Genomic DNA, 11,973 nt, shown 5'->3' on the forward strand with positions numbered 1-11,973 from the left:
AGTATAGACAAAATAAATAGTAGCTCCACTTGGAGAGTAGTACAAGTAGAAAGTGTAAGTAATAAATGGGGGCCCACAAAACATTACAAAAAAAGAAAAGAAAAGAAAAGAAAAAAGAGATGATATGAGTGGGCGTTTGTATGAAGTATGAATGTATGATCTATCTATGATGTCTATAAATAGTTGAGTCCCAACCCATCCCTGAAATCCCGAGAACCCCTTCTCCACTGTCTTCCCCCAGACTCTCTCTTCCGCCCCTTTTTACAGGGCCAAAAATAACACCCCACCCCACATCTATCTATCTATATATATCTAAACCCCTCAATCTTTTTTTTACCCAAATGGCCCAAGAAGATTCCTCTCCAGATCCATCTCCTTCTCCCCCAAACCTCTCGGATCCTTCCAAACCCGATCCACCTCCTCCATCTTCATCGTCGTCGTCTTCGTCTTCGTTATCGCGAAACGTTTCGTTTAGCAGGCTCAACGCGCAGGCTCCCGAGTTCGTTCCGACTCAGCAGCAAGCACCGCGACTCGCTGCTGCTGCTTCTGCTTCTGCTGCTGTTGTTCCTCCTCCCCCGCCTCCGCCGCCGCCTATGCACTCGTTTCCTCCTCCTCCGCCGCCGCCTCCGTTCCACGTTGCGGCGGCGATCCAGGGTCACGTGGCTGTCCCTCCTCACGTGATCCCCGTTCAGCATCCTCATCATGTTCCGGTTCAGTACCATCCTCATCACCCGCATCATCCGCATCCGCATCCTCATCCTCATCATCATCATCAGCAGTACTACGGCGGCGGAGGCGGTGGTGGTGGGGGAGGGTTTAGAGAGCAAGAGGTTGGGGCGCAAGTGCAAAATCAAGCTCCGGTGGAGTCTGATCATGCTGTTGCTGCCGCTTCTTCGTCCTCCGCGAAAAACAAGATCTCCGAGGAGGCCACTCAGAAGATTTTGAATCAGGTGTGAAGCCTATTGCTCACTATTCAAACACTTGCTCATTTTTTATATATATTTATTTTCAATTTCGTTCTTAATTAATTAATTAATTAATTAATTTCATTTCGATTTGTATTGATTAATGTACATACTATAAGAATGGGTTCAGATTTGGTTGAATTTTGATTCTAGTGTATTTTCATGAGTTCAGATACTATGTAGTTGTTAAATAGTGGTGAAATGTGCTTCTACCAGCTACTCAACACTGGTATATGTTGATGGCGAGACTCTAAAAGATGAAGGGGATTTGGGGTATTTCCACAGCATTCTCAGGTTCCAATTGGATTTTTTATTTTTGTCAAATAGTTAAATTTTAAGCGAGGAATGAAGCATGTGTGATAACTTGGTTTGGCTAAAAGATGTGAGGCGATTCAGCATTTATGTAGATTTTATGGTGCAAGATTTAAGGGGGTTCATGATGTACATGGAAACTTTTAAGATATGGGATCACCAACTTTAGACCCCACTGGATTTGGCATAGTCAAATTAAAATGCGGAATGAAGCTCGTATGCTAACTTGGTTTAGCTACAAGATTTTAAGGTGATTCAGCATATATATACAAAGTTTTGCCACACCTTCTTTGTATCAAAGCATGTGTGCAAACTTGGTTTGGATACTAGATTTAATGTGGAGAAAGCTTTACAAAATGGGATAGGGGAATTCAGACCCCTTTGGATTTTGTTGTATAGTCAATTTTAAAATGATTAACAAAGCACATGTGAAAACTTGGTTTAAGTACAAGATTTTAGGTGATACAGCACATACGTAGAATGTTTTACAATATAGGATAACAGAATTCATAAGTCATTGGATTTTGTTGTATCGTCACATTTAAAATGAGGAATACAGTATGTGTGCAAACTTGGTTTAGCTACAAGATTTAAGGCAATGATGCACATATATAGTCTTACAAAATGGTGTATTATGGGAGGTAGCTCAGTGATACTCTGCCATTAATCTTGGATATCAGTTCCCTTATTCTTGAATTTTGTAAATAGCGAGGATTCTTCTGGCACCTAAAACTGTCCACAATGGACAATCAAATTGTATTGTTTACTGGCTTTGTAATGTCGACATCAATCAATATCTAACATACATGTATGTCATGAACTGTAAAGAAAATGGTGTTGAGACTTGATTTCTATGTACAGAGTGTCAGAGTCGATTAATATTTGGTGCCAAGAGCCTTGTTGCTCAATTGATATGCACTTCTTGGTGTTTCCAAAGGAGACATCTAGAGTTCAAATCCCCCTCTCCTCCCCCCCCGGCCGCCCCCCCCCCAAAAAAAAAAAAAACTATCAAATTATCCTCCCCAAAAAAAATAACTTTAGTATCAAGTCAAGACCAATAATAGTTAGTTTTCTGTAAATACTGTTTTGGAATCCCACTTAGCCAGGATGTGTCTTTTCGTAGGCAGCAAGTTGTTAGTGTCATCTTCATGACATTTAAGAAACTTTTTTTAGATCAACAATTTGCTTGGATTTAGAGGGAAATTAGGGTACATGTGTGAGGTATCTGTTACAAGATAAGGCAAGAGGCACATATTAATTGATTGAATGTACTATGATGGTTTGCAAAGGTCACCTTCTTAGATAAATACAACCTCTTCCAACCAGCTAGCCTTCGCTCCGTCTTCTCCAAAATAGGATTCCAAATCGTCTTATCTTTAAAAGAAGCACCCAATGGAAGACCTAAATATTTCAGCAGAAGAGCCAACTCCCTACAGCCCAAAATCTCCACTGGCTCATGAAGATTAGGCACATCCCCAATTGGAACCAATTCAGACTTTCCTAAATTAATTTTTAGCCCTGACATCTCCTCAAATCTAGAGAAAATCCCACGCAAGGCTTTTATATGATTGCTATCAGCATCACAGAAAACAAGTGTATCATCCGCGAACAAAAGGTGAGACATCGTGGGATAGGCATTAGGTGTTTGAAGAATGGAGGGATAGGCATTAGGTGTTTGAGAAGGTTTAACTCTGCCTTATTAGCCAAATGGCTGTGGCGCTATGGTTTGGAGAATGATGCCCTTTGGAGAAGGGTCATTGGGGTGAAGTATGGGAATGAGTGGGGTGGTTGGTGCACAAAATCTGCGTCTGGGGCATATGGTGTTTGTTTGTGGAAGTTCATTTGGAGTGGCTGGGGGAATTTTTCCAAGTTCATTCGGTATGAAGTGGGTGATGGAACTTATGTGAATTTTTGGGATGATGTGTGGTGTAGGGATCGACCTCTTAAGGAGACGTTTCTAGATTTTTATAATATTAGTAGGATAAGGGATGCTTCGGTCTCTGAGGTTCTGTGCTTTGTAAATGGAAGAATTTCTTGGGACATTCAGTTTTTTCGTTTAGTGAATGATCACAATCTTTGGATTCGTTTATGGTTTTGACCTATTCCACAAAGGTGCAGGGTGTTGGTTCTGACAATCTTTGTTGGAAGCCAGCCAACAGTTAAGGTTTCAAGGTGAGTGTGTATTATCATTCTATTTCCCCTTCTATTGGCATTTCTTTCCCTTGGAAAATGGTGTGGCAATCGAAGGTTCCTCCTCAGGTAGCTTTTTTCTCTTGGACTGCGGTTTTAGGCAAGATTCTAACTATAGACAACCTTCGGAAGAGGCACTTTGTTGTCCTTGAGTGGTGTTTTATGTGCAAAAGGTGTGGGGAATCTGTAGATCATCTCCTCCTTCATTGTCCTATAGCCTTTGAGATGTGGAGTATGATCTTTTGCTTGTTTGGTATTTGTTGGGTGATGCCTCAAAGGGTAGTGGATTTGTTGGATTGTTGGACATGCAAATTCAGGCGTCATTGTAATATAGTTATTTGGAGGCTTGTGCCACACTGTTTGATGTGGTGTATCTGGCGGGAATGGAATTCTAGAAGTTTTGAGGGTCGTGAACGGTCCATGATTGAGTTTAAGTCTTTCTTCTTTTTTACTCTTCTCGAATGGTGTCTTGTTCTACCATCTTTTTCTTGTATTTCCCTTCCTGTGTTGCTAGATCATTGTAATTTGGTTTCTTGATGTTTTTGCCTTTTTGTACATTTTCTATGTACTGGGCTGTGTGTTTTTTAATAAAAATTTTTGTTACTTGTAAAAAAAAAAACAAAGGTCACCTAAGGGTGTACAGTTGGCATTCAGTTAATGAATGTAGGTTTGAGTGAGATAACTGGGAGAATAACTAGCACCTCTTGGTGTTTCCAATGGAGACATTCGGGGTTCAAATCCCCCCCAACCCATTGTAACTATCGGATTATCAAAAAAGATACTTATCAAAAAAAACTATCGGATTATCAAAAAAGATAATTGGCAGATATGTTGATATCTCATCCATAGGCATTTAGTATGTGCTGATTGAAGTCGTTACATAATGTGAAAATTAAAGGGAAAAAAGAAGGAAAAACTCAGAAATTGTTAATGAAACTTTTTAAAATTTTGATAGCAAATTAGTTCACTGGAGTTATAAATTATGAAAAATGGATTTGAATCATAGCAGGCTGCTCACACTTTAACTTCATCAATTCTACAATTGTGATTGGTGAATGTATATCCACAAATGAAATTTTTTATTATAATTTTTTTTTTTTTGGCCCATGTTATTATAACAACTTTCAGATTAGTGCCTCACATACTATTGCAATTCAATGACAGTTGGTGGAGTCATCTAAAACAAAATGTCATCTAAAACAAAATAATATTTTGCTTTTCTGTGGGTTGTGATATAATTCATTTTTCTTGCAAGTCTTTACTTTGTATATGTATTTGATAGGTAGATAGTGGGGTAGGGGGGTTGTGGGGTTAAAACCAGAGACATAGAGCACTGCAAAGTATTACCATTGGGCTAATCATTGAACCCCTACCTTCTTTTTTTTATAAGTAAATATTGCATTTATTAAAAGGAGAGAGCTGTAACCCATGCACATAGGATGAATACATATATGGGCTTAAGAAAAGTGAGAAAATTTGTCAGAATAGTGTTTTTTTTTTTTTTTTTAATTTTTTTTTATACAAATAGAGCTATGCTTCCTGCCTCCATAACATTATTGTTTATAGTTTTTTCTATATTGCCATAATAAAGCAGGGCTCTCAAGCTGAAATATATATATATATATATATATATTTATTTATCATTATTCTAATCAATAGGAAAATTTTATTTTCTTTAAGTGATTGTTGGGCATGGAAAGAAATATCACCAAAATTGATAACAGGATGAAATTTGTTCTCTCTGTCTCTCTTTTTTCCCCTCCATTTAAAAGGGGGGGTGGGGGGGGACCTCATAATTTTTAAAACCAAGAAGCCCAACGGGTTTCCACCCACATGCAAGCACTGCAAGAGTGACCACTGCCGTCACTCTTGCAGTGGTTTTTACTTTCTGAGGAATTCAGGGGTATGTACTCTCATCTGATGGCAGATATCAGAAGTTCCTTAAAACCAAATGTTTTGTGCATTTGTTGTCTTCGATCCTGTTGATAAAGAGCATTTTAGGTTTAATGCTAATATCGATGCTCCTTTGATATAGGGTTGTTTGGCAATATTATGTTGGTCCTATAATGAGAGAGATTTATTTTTGCTTCATTGTTTCATTGTTTGCCTGTATTTTTTCTTTTCAACCTGTTGGGAGAGAAGACAGTGGTGCAATAGATAATACTTTGGACTTGCATTGGTGTCTTTTGCAAGTAATGTAGAGAGGTTGTGTGTTTTGACATGGAAGGTAACCCGGCTAGAGATATTGTGTAAGAGAGGGATTTAATGATAATAATTTTATACTTAAATGTATTTGGTCTGAGTCTCAGGTTATGAAAATTTATATTAGTAAAACTAAACTTGTCTCCATTGGCTTGATTATATAAGAATCGTTATTGAGGTTCCAAAGGGCCTTGCCTTGATGAGGTTCCACGTTATCAAAAAATAAAAATGCTTATTGAGCTGATGCTTCTATTTTCTTACAAATGGCCATTTTTCCCTTGGTTTTTTTTCTTTATTTTCCTATTTATGGCTGTGTTATTTTGAATTATAAATTTTATGCTATTAACTTTTCCTACTATCTAAACGTCTCTTTGATTGGATGTTGCCTTTTAATATTTCTGTATGGCATATATTTTTTTACTGTTTTCTCACTGTATACGCTTTCTAGTTTTATTACTTATCAAAAAAATCTTTCTGTATGGCATATTGATATGTAGGTGGAGTATTATTTCAGTGATTTGAACCTGGCTACTACCGATCATCTAATGAGGTTCATCAGCAAAGATTCTGAAGGATTTGGTAATATCATTTGCTACCTTATTTTAGTTTAAGATGTCTATGACATGGTTAGAATTATTTGTTCGAAAGTGCTGACATGCTTGATCTGCTCTCTTTCATAATATTTGTTCATAGAAATTTTTGCATCTTTATGCACTTGCAAACACTCCTAGACACTCGAACATATACACATTTCTTCTTTTCTTTCTCTTTTGGTGAAGCATTTGATTACAGAGTAATAATGTGTAGATATGATATTCTCTTTCATGAATTATTTGAATCCAACTTTTGGAGTCACATTTTAAATTCCTTCTAATATTTCTGTTGTTTTATAGTGCCTATATCTGTTGTTGCATCTTTCAAGAAGATTAAGGCTCTTATAAGTAGTCATTCCCAGCTGGCAGCTGTTTTGCGAAACTCATCAAAGCTTGTGAGTGTCTTCATACAGTCTTGCTTCAAATAATCTTCTTTGTTAACCATGTACATCTGTTTTTTGACCTTTGTAATAAAAAAAATTTGTTGATGCTCTACAGGTAGTTAGTGAAGATGGAAAGAAAGTTAGACGCCAGCGTATCTTAACTGAGTCAGAAATGGAGGAGTTGCAAGTAGGTTTATCCACTAGTTTGTTGGTTGGTTCTGATTTTACTGTTTGTTATGAGAGATGATTGGCTGACCCGTTTATTATGTTATTCTATTCCTTCTAAGTCAAGCATTTCAGAATGATTGTTTAGAAAACTGGTATGTTATGCATAATGGTGTGTATTTCGATGCAAAGTTATCATCTATCTTGAAAATGTCTTGTAAGATTCAAGCTAGATCTTTGTTGTTTGAAATGATAATTCTTAATGTTCCCAACAACTGAACCATTGTTATTACATCTTATTTTCTAATTCTCATTTTGATTCACAGTCTCGAATTGTTGTTGCTGAAAACTTGCCTGAGGATCATTGCCACCAAAACCTTATGAAAGTTTTTTCTGCTGTGGGAAGGTACCAAGATATTTTCTAATAGAAAATTTTCAAACTCAATGCCTTGCTTGTATAGAAAAAATAATCATGTTGAGTGGTCCTTTGGCAGTGTGAAGACAATCCGTACTTGTCAGCCTCAACCCTCCAATGGTGGGGCTTCTTCAGCATCTAGATCAGGAAAAGCTGATGGTGTGCCTTATAGTAACAAGGTAAGTAGGGAAATTGACATACTGCCCTGGTGCAGTTTTTTTTTTTAAGTTTTAAATCATGCTTCATCAACTTTAAGGTGGTAATAGTTCTTTATGTCAGAAATTATATCTGTTTTGGCTTTGACTACAACTAATCACCACCCTTGCTTCATCTTACACCCACTTTTCCTTTCTTAGCTTTATGGATTTCCTAGATGATTTCTTTTTCAGACGTTATTTTCTTTTGTACATCTTCTCTTTCCATTTTGCTTTTCTTTTTTGTTCTCCTTGGTATACGGTGTACTCCATTTGGTAGGATTACGCCCTTTCTCTTTGCACTTAAAAAAAAAAAGTTATGTTAATGTGTATCGCTACGTTCCATGAAAATAAAAGGAAAGAACAAAAGTTCAAGGGCACAATACAACAGTATGGCAATATGTCTAGTAGTGCTCCTGCCATGGGAAGGGCTTGCTGTGTGTTCTGTTTGGTGTCATGAGGTGCAGGCTTGTCTGGTGATTAGTTGTGTGGTGTCTTGTCACCGTATGGCTCTGCAGACTTGGAGTTAGTTTTGAGTGGCAGTTTTGTTAAGGTCCTTCTGGCTAAGAAATGCTGTGATTTAGCTTGGGTGTACTGCTCATCATGATAGCTTGGTGTATATCTTCTGTAAGGCATCTGGTGTAGCTTCTGTGGTGTGGCATAGACTGAGTTAAGTTTGGTGAGCTGCTGGTGTGCTCTATGCCAAGTCTTGGTGTCTGTAGCATGAGGTGTTGGTGGCTGCTGCATAAACTGAGCTAGGACAAGCTAAGTAGTTGATGACTACTGCATTGCTTTATATAATCCAGGCTCCGGCTCACCTTGACTGTTGTATCGACTTGATAAGTGATAGGAATTAATCATAGTTGTAACCAGTTACTGATTAGCCATATGAATTGAATAAATCCATTTGCTTAATTGAGTAAATCTGTTAGTTAGGAGTAAAGGGAGAGTTAGTGAGTGATTCTTGGAATGTAATATTGAGCAAGCATACATAGCTGCATAAGCAATTGTAATAGGCAAGAATTGAACTGTTGAGTAAAAGCTTCTCTCTTATTCTCTAGTCTCTCTCTCATTCTCATCTTTCTTAATTCTGGAGGCCCAGCAACCTCGAATTAGCTCTCCCATCATGAACTTGCTGATCATAAGAAGCAGGTTCTTTTTCAAGTTTCAAATTCACTGGTTTGAATTATATATTATTTAGGAGCAAATTTTTGGTGCTATCCTTTCACTAAATATGCTTGTCCAAATGATTCAGATTTTAGGTATATGTTTGATTTGACAGTTTAATGCATTTGGCAGATGATGCAATCATCTGCAGGTTCATTGGGCTTTTGAAGAACCTTCTCTATGCACCTATGATCTCATGTAAACATGCCTCCTCTAACCATTCATGGTTGCCATTGCTGAACAAATGCAGCTATTTAGAGGAAGCTGTGCCAGTTTATAGTAGACTTTTTGAACTTTAGATTATGAGGAAACATATGACATTGATGCAATTGGATATGAAAGCCTTAACTCTGAATCCTTTGTTTCATATGTAGTGGCATGCTTTTGTGGAGTATGAATCTGTTGAGCTGGCTGAGAAAGCAGTAAGTACTTTAATTTTCTGTTACATGACACAATTTCTCTTCCGTGCTCATTCTAGCGTATATTTATCTGTAAATTCTATTATTGCAGGTTGCAGAGCTAAATGAGGAGGGGAATTGGAGGCGCGGCCTTAGGGTCCGCTTAATGCTTAGACGCACGGTATTTGCCAAATATTGAGCTTTTTTCCTTCTTCATGATTTGTTTGCAATTCAGCAATAGTGTGTTCAGTAAGTTCACTTATTGAAAAAGTAAGAAACAAATACAAAAAATTGGAGGGCAGTGTCAAAACTCATTTCCTTCGCAACATAAATACTTCCAGACTGAAAGTATAATTTAGTGCAAATAATAGGAATGGGGAAGTGAACACTGAGAGTGAGTACGTGTGTGTGCACACGTGTTCTTTTTTTTTAAAATTAAGTACATTAGATGTGCAATCTGGTTGGTCCTAAAACCAGGACAGTTCCTGTAGTTTCTCTGCAGTTGCTATTTTAGCTGAATGCAATTCTAAGTCAAGGTTGATAGAGAGCCAGTTTGACGTCTATGCTAATTTTAGTCCATCCAATGACTGCATTAGTCCATTAATGTGTCTTTGCAAATTTTCTCTTCTCAGTCAAAACCTTCTTCAGCGCGAGGAAAAAAGGGACATGATGGGGAAGTGATTGAGGAAGATGATACTTCTACATCTGATCAGCAGCAAAGTGAGAAACAGTTGGAGGATCCCCCCCAACAGCCTGATGCCCAACCACATGAACAAACAGTAAGTGCCAGTGTATTGGCAGAAAGCTGTTTAGAAATTATAAATTATGAAAGCATCATGAATAGAGATGGTTACTTGTTTTTAGCTTTGGGGGAATATATCTTTCAGAAAGGAGCTAGAGCTTTACGGGAATGCAGTCTATTTTGTTTATTGCATTAGTCACTAGTTTCCTTTCTTTTTCAGTTTCTTCTGTTAGTTAATAGTAACACAGATGTGGGTTTTAGTATGTTTATTTTTATTTTTTTCCCAGAACTAGTACTTGCCTACCATAATTTGTTAGAGAATGTGAGATACAGGGATTTTAGTAGCCTCACATGGTACCCTACCTTAACAAAAAGGGTGGGATGCAGTCTATTTTCTTATTCTCTGACTGCCATTTAGGAATGGGCATATTTTCATGTCCTAACAGGCAAATATATCAATCATCATTATACATACAACAGTAACACATTGTCCAACCTATCTCTTGTCCTCCTTTCCAAGGGCTTTTACATTTCACTGACAGATGCAGATGTTATACAAGTAGTGAAGTGACTTGTTTATAATATACATTTGGAAAGTAATGTGATACTTGTATTTTATATTAATCTGTGGTTCTTTTTTCTTTTGACACAATAATTTTTTGTTATAACATTCTCATTTTTAATTCTTTGGATTAGGGAGAGGAGCAGCAGCATGTCAACGAGAAAGATGCCGGGCAGAGGAGAGGTCGTAACCGTGGCCGGGGCAAGGGACGTGGAAGGGGTCAATACCACCACAACAATCACCACAATAACCGTGGAAATCATGTGGGAACTCCCCCTTCAAACAATGCAGTTAATAATGAGCAGCCAGCTATAGCCAAGCAGCCTCCTGGACCACGAATGCCAGATGGCACAAGAGGATTTGCAATGGGTCGGGGGAAGCCAGTTGCTGTGAATATTGCATAATAACTGGGCATTCTACATAATACTAATTACGGGGGTTTTCTTGTGCCTGCGAAGTGTATGTTTGGGTGGGAAACTGTCTTCTCGTGTGGTGTTGATGGCATGGTTTTACAAGGGCTGTCAATCCAGGGTAGTTTGGGTCAAATTAGCAGTATAAGTTGAGTACTTTCTTCTGTTTGTTTATGTAATTCAGTAAGGATGATGCAGAGACAATTGATTTTTACTTTTTTTTTTTCAAATTTAAATGTAGAAAGGGAAAGGGAAAAAAAAAATAGTGGGGAGTCTCCAATACCTATAGGTAAATGTGAGTGAAGAAATGACATTGCAATAGAACACTGTTCAATATATTTCTTGCTCTCTCTCTCTCCCTCTCCTTGGATTATGAATACCATGTTTCACATGATCCCAAATTGTAAAAGTGAACTAAACTGAAGTGGTAGGAACATATCTTTTAGTTAGCAGAGCATAGCAGGGGGGAAAAAATATCTGGATGTGAACAATTTGTTTTGGACCAAAAGCTGAAGTGATGCCAAAATAGTTGGAATTAAGGCTTCTCTTGATTTGAGTTGGAGGATAAGAGTAGAAGCAATAATTCCTCAAACTAGAGTTGGAAAATAGAAATGGGTGCCCTTTATAGTTATACTCGTTTTAGTTGGTTCCACATTTGTTTTAAGTGATGTCCCTTCTAATTGTTGGTTGGCCCCCGTGACAGTGTGACTTACGTTTCTTTCCTTCGCTTTCACTTTCGACTCTCTTCTTTTGCTTGTAAGCCATATGTTTCTCTGTCGTTTTTGAATTTATAGGCACAATTTCTCTCTTTATCATAAGCTTAGAGAGGCTTGTTGAATAGGTGACTTGAAGATAAGGTGGTCCAGATGTCATTATAGCAATAATTCTGAGAGATGCTACGAACAAGTCCAGTTATGGGTAAGCAAATAGTATTTGTTAACACAAAACAATTTTTAGGTGGCACTTCTAATTATAAGTACTGGAAGGTGGCAGTAATTTATGTGAGGCATGGACAAAGTCTTTCGCTTATTGAGGAAAACAAATTCCATATTTTGAAACACTTCCCTGATGCTTGAACTATATATTAACGCTTCCTTGATACTTGAACGGTTATATATTAGTCAAAGGCAATACGTCTCAATTGGCCTATTAGCTCAGCTGGTTAGAGCGTCGTGCTAATAACGCGAAGGTCGCAGGTTCGAGACCTGCATGGGCCACTGTTCCCGCTTATTTTTTACATTAACTACACTAAATATTTCCTATTATTTTTTGACA

The 11,973-nt window shown here is 37.7% G+C and overlaps 1 protein-coding gene, 1 long non-coding RNA gene and 1 other non-coding gene across 3 annotated transcripts; all 3 read left to right on the forward strand.

Moving 5' to 3' along the window:
• Nucleotides 1-158: 158 nt before the first annotated feature.
• On the forward strand, nt 159-11,036 carry LOC126704436 (la-related protein 6B-like). Its single transcript, XM_050403454.1, has 10 exons — nt 159-950; nt 6,167-6,248; nt 6,563-6,657; nt 6,761-6,832; nt 7,137-7,216; nt 7,305-7,404; nt 8,961-9,008; nt 9,097-9,165; nt 9,617-9,763; nt 10,423-11,036. The coding sequence occupies exons 1-10, from the start codon at nt 342-344 to the stop codon at nt 10,690-10,692; spliced, it is 1,572 nt and encodes a 523-aa protein (XP_050259411.1). The 5' UTR covers nt 159-341; the 3' UTR covers nt 10,693-11,036.
• LOC126704437 (uncharacterized) lies at nt 2,274-4,556 on the forward strand. Its single transcript, XR_007648181.1, has 2 exons — nt 2,274-2,918; nt 2,949-4,556. It is a non-coding gene; the product is annotated as an uncharacterized LOC126704437 (long non-coding RNA).
• An 805-nt stretch (nt 11,037-11,841) lies between the features above and the next one.
• TRNAI-AAU (transfer RNA isoleucine (anticodon AAU)) lies at nt 11,842-11,915 on the forward strand. Its single transcript has one exon. It is a non-coding gene; the product is annotated as a tRNA-Ile (tRNA).
• Nucleotides 11,916-11,973: the final 58 nt, after the last annotated feature.

This window comes from Quercus robur, chromosome 10 (genome assembly GCF_932294415.1).
Source record: "Quercus robur chromosome 10, dhQueRobu3.1, whole genome shotgun sequence".
Lineage (NCBI taxonomy): Eukaryota > Viridiplantae > Streptophyta > Magnoliopsida > Fagales > Fagaceae > Quercus > Quercus robur.